This window comes from Primulina eburnea, chromosome 14 (assembly GCF_022965805.1).
Source record: "Primulina eburnea isolate SZY01 chromosome 14, ASM2296580v1, whole genome shotgun sequence".
NCBI lineage: Eukaryota > Viridiplantae > Streptophyta > Magnoliopsida > Lamiales > Gesneriaceae > Primulina > Primulina eburnea.
Window position 1 is genome coordinate 13,962,744 of NC_133114.1, and position 7,654 is coordinate 13,970,397.

At 39.3% G+C, this 7,654-nt stretch overlaps 1 protein-coding gene across 1 annotated transcript; it reads right to left on the reverse strand.

Moving 5' to 3' along the window:
* Nucleotides 1-1,841: 1,841 nt before the first annotated feature.
* Nucleotides 1,842-6,207, reverse strand: LOC140811186 (uncharacterized). The gene is made up of 8 exons (XM_073169056.1): nt 5,971-6,207; nt 5,319-5,823; nt 4,421-4,642; nt 3,986-4,303; nt 2,808-3,337; nt 2,544-2,720; nt 1,945-2,145; nt 1,842-1,871 (listed from the first exon to the last, which is right to left on the reverse strand). The coding sequence occupies exons 1-8, from the start codon at nt 6,205-6,207 to the stop codon at nt 1,842-1,844; spliced, it is 2,220 nt and encodes a 739-aa protein (XP_073025157.1).
* Between the last annotated feature and the right edge of the window lie 1,447 nt (nt 6,208-7,654).

The following is a 7,654-nucleotide window of genomic DNA, read 5'->3' on the forward strand; positions in this document are numbered from 1 at the left end:
CTGAAGAATCTCATTATAACCAACTTCCGCGTTCCGGTATTGTTCATATTCATCATGCATCAGTGGAGGGATACCATACATTGTGTTGATGTTATGCGCATCAAAAGCTACCATCTTTCCTCGCACCAGAACCTTCAAGTGATCATTTTTAACCTTAAGGTTAGCATAAAATTCTCTTACCAAGGAAATAACCGCATCCGGTGGTGGCTTGCAAAACTCCTCCCAATGCCTAGCAGTAAGCATGAATCCGATTTCAGTTCCTGGGAAGCTCAAGTCAAAGCCCCTCTCTTTCACAATACTCTTGTTTAGAATTTTAGCATAATTCTCCTCCGCTTTCTCATCCAAAAACTTATGTGCATCATAATTTGAAGACGAGGATGCACCCTTTGATTGTTTCTTTCTTGGAGGCATTTTGTCGAACAATTTGAACTCACCCAATTCTCCATCAATCAGATTCACTAAACTTGATGATTACTCCTCCAAACTTATTAATCACAAGAACTACAACTCAACAATATACACACTAATCCAATCAACAATGTCAAGAATATACTCCACTAAATTTGATATATCTTTCAAAACCAATGGCACCAATAATTTCTGAATTTGAAAGCCAATATAGTATGGACTTGCTCACCTTGGTTGTTGAAATGATTTTTTTAAGAACAAAATCGAAGCTCCAATCAATTATTTGTGAAAATTTTTGAGCCCCCTTTCAAACCCTAGGTTGGTGTTTATTTTGTGGAATGAAGACGGATGTTGGATGAAATTATTAAAGGTATGAATGTGTGGAGTGGGAAATGTGTATTTGGGAGAAAAAAAATCGAGTATGAAATGTGTTCTTGAGTGAGTATTTCGAAGTGAAGAAGAGGTGGAGTAGAATTGTTCTTCGTTATGTCCAATGTGTGCTTGTTTCAGACTTTAAAAACATCGACCGCGGGTGCCGTCTTGGCTCTGGAAAATTTTTATTTTTCAATCTTCAGAAACCGCAGGTGCGGTTTAACATGTAGCACGGGTGCGGTCTTGGCTCTGGAAAAACAGCGCGGGTACACTAACAAAATGACCGCAGGTGCGCTTGGCCTACTGGAATCTTTCATTCTTTTGAATCTACAACAACCGCTGGTGCGGTGTTAATTTTGCTGCGGGTGCGGTAAGCTCTCGGCCAATCCAATGCATGTGCGCTCCTGAAACTACCGCGGGTGCGGTCTGGCTACTGGAATTTTTAAATTTTCGATTCGACAACTACAGCGGGTGCGCTATATTTTCAGTGCGGGTGCACTCTTTGAAATTGTTTTCTCCTCAAATTTTTAGTCCTGAAAAACAACTGAAATTCATAAGATTTGGGAAGATACAAGAACACACTATACCAAAAATACACAACCTAAAATAAGAATACAAGAATAAAAAAAACAAAACCGAAAACGAAATGCAATAGAGAAACAAAAATTTGGGTTGCCTCCCAATAAGCGCTTGGTTTAACGTCTTCAGCCCGACTACCACCAGTTTACATCAAGTCGATCCGCCTAAAGGAATGTTGTCAATATTCCTTACTTCAGTCCCATAATAATGCTTGATCTGTTGTCCATTTACTTGAAACGTTCTTCTGTCATTGCACTTTAGCTCAATGGCTCCATATGGTTGGTCTGATTCTATTATAAATGGCCCCGACCATCTTGATTTTAGCTTACTAGGAAACAGTTTGAGGCGTGAATTGAACAACAGTACTTGTTGTCCGGGCTCGAAATTTCTGTGCAAGATATGGTTGTCATGCCACTTCTTGGTCTTCTCCTTGTAGATTTTTGCGTTCTCATAAGCTTCATTTCTGAACTCCTCAATCTCATTCAATTGCAGTAGCCGCTGCTCAGCAGATGCTTCAATGTCAAAGTTAAGCTTTTTCACGGCCCAAAAAGCTCTGTGTTCCAATTCCCGTGGTAAGTGACAAACCTTACCAAAGACCAACCTATAGGGTGACCTTCCAATAGGTGTCTTGTATGCAGTTTTGTACGCCCATAAAGCATCATCCAACTTCAGTGCCCAATCCTTACGGTTTGTCTTCACCGTTTTCTCCAATATCTGCTTAATCTCCCGGTTAGATATTTCAGCTTGTCCATTTGCTTGTGGGTGGTATGCCAGGGTCACCTTATGCTTTACATCATATTTAGCCACAAGTGAGTTAAAGATTTTATTACAAAAATGTGTACCTTCATCACTAATTATGGCTCTTGGTGTCCCAAATCTTGTGATTATGTTCCTGTGAGCAAACTTAGCAACCACTCGAGCATCATTAGTATTTGTGGCAATTTCTTCCACCCATTTTGACACGTATTCCACAACAAGCAAAATATAAGATTGACCAAAAGAAGATGAGAATGGTCCCATGAAGTCAATACCCCAAACATCAAAAAGTTCCACTTCCAAAATATTGGTCAATGGGAACTCATGGCGTCTAGAAATATTTCCCACCCTTTGGCATCTATCACATGATTTTCTAAGGTATAACTATCTTTGAACAAAGTAGGCCAATAAAAACCAGACTGTAATACCTTTGCTGTTGTTCTTGATGCTCCAAAGTGTCCACCATATGGCGAAGAGTGGCATTGTTCAAGAATAACTTTCACTTCTTCCTCCGCTACGCATCTTCTAATCATCTGATCAGCACATCTCTTGAAGACATATGGATCATCCCATAGGTAAAACTTTGCATCGTGAAAGAATTTCTTCTTTTAATGATAAGTCAAATCTGGAGGAAGAGCACCACAAGAGAAGAAGTTAGCTATATCAGCAAACCATAGGAGTTTAGAATTTACCTCAAAAAGCTGTTCGTCTGGAAATGCTTTTTTTATTATTCCTTCATCTTTTTTATCTTCAAGTTCGAGTCGTGACAAGTGATCAGCTACTTGATTTTCACACCCCTTCCTATCCTTAACTTCAAAATCAAACTCTTGGAGCAATAAGATCCACCTTATCAAGCGTGGTTTTGCATCCTTCTTGGCAAATAGGTATCGAATAGCTGTATGGTCAGTGAAAACAATTACCTTTGTTTCGACCAAGTAGGGTCTAAACTTGTCAAATGCAAACACTACTGCAAGCATCTCCTTTTCAGTAGTTGTGTAATTTTGTTGTGATGCATCCATGGTTCGACTTGCATAGTCGATTGATCTAAAAAATGTATCACGTCTTTGTCCCAACACCACACCTACTGCATAATCACTAGCATCACAGATCAACTCGAAGGGCTCCTTCCAATCTGGTACTATCATGATTGGTGCTGTCACCAATGCCTTCTTGATCTTCTCAAATGCTTGCAGACAATCATCATCAAAAATAAAAGTAGATTCTTTTTCAAACAAATTAAACAAAGGTTTAGTAATCTTAGAAAAATTTTTGATAAATCTACGATAAAACCCGGCGTGTCCTAAGAAACTCCTTATCTCTTTGATGTTCTTCGGTGGTGGAAACTTTTCGATTGCAACTACTTTGGCTCTGTCTACCTCTAATCCCTTTGAAGACACTTTATGTCCAAGAACAATACCCTCTTGGACCACAAAATGACACTTCTCCCAATTAAGAACTAAGTTCTTTTCTTGACATCTCTGCAAAACGAGGGAAAGGTTATGTAAACAATGATCAAATGTAGAGCCAAATACCGAGAAATCATCCATGAATACTTCCATGATGTCTTCCACCATGCCTGCGAATATGGCCATCATACATCTCTGAAAAGTAGCAGGTGCATTGCATAGCCCAAAAGTCATCCTCCAAAAAGCAAACGTTCCATAGGGGCACATGAAAGTTGTCTTCTCTTGATCCTCCGGTGCTATAGCAATTTGGTTATAACCTGAATAACCATCTAAAAAACAGTAGTGACAATAACCAGCAAGTCTATCAAGCATTTGATCAATAAAAGGTAATGGAAAATGATCTTTCCGTGTGGCGTTGTTCAACTTCCTATAATCAATACATACTCGCCATGCAGTTACAGTACCAGTAGATATTAGTTCATCATTTTCATTCTTTATCACAGTCATTCCCCCTTTTTTAGGCACTACTTCCACAGGAGACACCCAACTGCTGTCAGAAATAGCATATATAACTCCAGCATTTAACAATTTCAACACTTCATTTTTCACTACCTCTTTCATGGCTGTTAACCTTCTCTGATGATCCACATAAGGAGTGTATGACTCCTCCATTAAAATCATATGCATGCATATGGTGGGACTAATCTCCTTGATATCAGAAATCGACCACCCAAATGCAGTTTTAAATTTCTTCAACACTCTCAACAATTTCTCTTTTTCATCTAAAGTAAGAAAGGAAGAGATAATTACCGGATATGTCGACTTCTCACCCTAGAAATCATAGCAAAGATGACTTGGAAATTCCTTCAAAACAGGGGATGAATGTATAATCTATGAACACTTTTCTTCATCCAACTTCTCCTTTGCGGCTTCCTTCACCTTTGGCAACTCCTCAAGAGCCAAAAGTTGCTCTCTCAATTCCCAATCATCATCATCAACTCTACCAACAGTACTAGAAAGGCATCTTTCTAATGGATCTTTTACTGTATGACTTATACCAATCTCAGCAACACAAGAGTCAATTATATCAATGCTTCTACAAGTACTCACCTCGTCATTACCTTTGTAGAACCCGTAAATTGGACTGCGTATAAGCCATGCATAATTCTAGTATTTAAAATTAAAATGATTTTTATCGTATGAGTATTTAAATTCTTTTCTTTAAATTTATTTATTTTATGCAGTAGTTTAATTGTTACCTTTTCAATTAAATAAGTGAGGCCGGACCGGAGATGGAGTATTGAGATAAGTTAATAAAGACTTATTTAAGAAGTGGTATCAGAGCCGACCTCTCTTAGTACGGTGTGGTTCGGGGACGAACCAAGCGGAAGTTGGTGGGCATGTGAGGCCCGGGGCCGAAGAGGGCGGGGGGTGAACGCCGGTGCCATCAGTTGCACGGACAATGAGCGGGTCCTGGCAGACTTCTAGGTGAAGAGAACATGAATGAACCGACCCACACGGGAATGAGAGGGATTCCGAGACTGGGCAATGTAATGGACTGAACAGTTGAAGAGGGCTTAAAAGATTTGATTGGTACTACTCATATCACGAAGGTGCATCTTCTTTTCGGTAGCTCATCACATAAGAACTCCAAAGTTAAGCGTGCTTGACTTGAGGTAATTTTGGGATGGGTGACCTCCTGGGAAGTTTCCTAGGGTGCGTGTGAGTGAGGACATAAGCACGCTGGAAAGACTCGTCTTGGTACAGTGAGGACAGTCGTCAAATCTGGGGCGTTACAAATAGCCTTATAGATGTTGAATATCACAGCTTCCCCACCAACTCTCAAGGTGAATTCTCCTTTGTGTACATCTATCAATGATTTCCCAGTGGCTAAGAAGGGTCGCCCAAAAATCAATAGAGCATCTTGATCTTCCTCCATGTCAAGTATTAAAAAATCAGCAGGGAAGATAAACTTGTCAACTTTTACCAAAACATCTTCAACAATTCCACGAGGATAGGTGAGTGACCTATCTGCAACTTGCAAAGTTATAGTGGTTGGTTTTACTTTCCCAAGCTTCAAGTCCCTATAAGTAGAAAATGGCATAAGATTAATACTCGCTCCAAGATCACATAAAGCTTTATTAACATTAGTACCACCAATAATGCAAGGAATAGTAAAACTGCCTGGATCTTTTAGTTTTTGTGGTAGCTTCTTTTGGAGAATGGCGCTACACTCTTCGGTCAATTTCACTGTCGTGAATTCTTGCAACTTCCTCTTCTTTGACATCACATCTTTGATGAACTTTACATAGTTTGCCATTTGCTCTAAAGCATCAGCAAATGGAATGTTGATGTGAATCTTCTTGAAAATTTCCAAAAATTTTGCAAATTGATCATCAATAATCTTCTTCCTAAATCTCTGTGGGTATGGAAGAGTCGGCTTAATTACTGGAGGTTGTTCAACTTCAACTTCAGCTTTGGATCCCTCGGTTTCAACTTCTTCAACTAACTTCTTGCTTTCCTCATTCTCTTTGGATTTATTAACATCAAGTTCTCTTCCACTTCTCAAAGTTACAGCTTTGCATTGCTCCTTTTGATTCACTTCAGTATTACTTGGGAATTGGCCTCTATTTTGATCTCTCAATGCATTAGCCAACTGTCCAATCTGTGTCTCCAATGATTTCATTGTGGCACCCATATTTCCCATGTGAGTTTCCATGCCATCAAGACGAGATTCAGTCCTAGCCATCCTTTTACTAGATTCAGCAACAAATGTGCCAACTAGATCCTCAAGTGAAGGTTTTCCTTCCCCCTTTGATGCATTGAAGCCCGGTGGAGGATTCAACACATTCTTATTATTAGCATATGAAAAATTCTCATGATTTCTCAAACCAGGATGATAAGTGTTAGGGGGAGGGTTGCCTCGATATCCTCCGTAGCCTCCAAAATTCCTATTGTTGATATAATGAGCCTCATCAGGAATATGTGGTTCTTCAGTAACAACCGATTCATTTTCAACCTCTGGTGTGTACTAGCTTTATTCATAGCTGCAATTTGAGTTGTTAAAGCTGAAACTTGTGCGGTGAGTGATGTAATAGGATCTATGGCATAAATCCCAGCTGGCTTCTTTACTCCTGACCTCTTAGATGGCCACTGATAACTGTTAATGGTCATCTGTTCAAGCAAATCATATGCTTGATCAGGTGATTTTGCAAATATCGTGCCACCAGCTGCTGTATCCACAGTGCCTCTTGTTTGTCCATTCAAACCAATGTAAAGCAATTCAATCTGTACCCAATCTTCAAAACCATGGTTTGGACACCTCCTCAACAATTCCTTATACCGTTCCCATGCCTCATATAATTGCTCAAAGTCAGTCTGCCTAAAAGTACTTATCTCAATTTTCAACTGTGCAGACTTCGCAGGTGAAAAATATTTAGCAAGGAACTTGGTTGCTAACTCTTGCCATGTAGTGATACTCCCCAAAGGAAGCGATTGGAGCCATCCTCTTGCTTGGTCCCTAAGAGAAAAAGAAAACAAACGCAATCGAATTATATCATCAGAAACACCATTTATTTTTACCGTGTCAGTGATTTCAAGGAATGTTCTGAGATGTAGATGAGGATCTGCGGTAGCTGCTCCCCCAAACTGATTCTGTTGAACCATGTTTATTAATGCAGGCTTGAGTTCAAATTTGTTTGCATTAATAGTCCCTCGTGCTATTCCTGAATAATGAGTATTTAATACCGGCCTAAAATGATCTCTGATGGGTATTGCAGGGGGTGGATTTTCATTATCTCTGTTGTCAGCCATTGCTTGAATCTATTCTCTTCTTGCCTTTCTTAATCTTCTTGCGGTTCTCAGGATCAAAGATAAGCAAGTCAAGATTTTGCGATCTTCGCATGCACTGTCAAACAAGGATAAGAAACAAATCAATGTTTAATATAATACAATAAAAACAATTCTAAATTAAAATCAAGACTAATTGGTAAAATACTAACATAAATTTAAAATAAACAATCCCCGGAAACGGCACCAAAAACTTATTGTGTGTTTTCTTGATTGCTCGCAAGCGCACGACGTCAAGTTATAGTAAAATATATTATTGAGTATAAGTGTCGATCCCACGAGGA

Bases quoted from the DNA above. Each gene is read 5' to 3' on its own strand.
- LOC140811186 (XM_073169056.1), bottom strand. From the start codon at position 6,207: ATGAAATCATTGGAGACACAGATTGGACAGTTGGCTAATGCATTGAGA. The intron at 3,338-3,985 runs GTACTGTAACTG...TGTTTGAAAAAG, and splicing joins TGATGAACTAATATCTACTG to AATCTACTTTTATTTTTGAT. The intron at 2,721-2,807 runs GTAAATTCTAAA...TATCATTAAAAG, and splicing joins CAGACGAACAGCTTTTTGAG to AAGAAATTCTTTCACGATGC.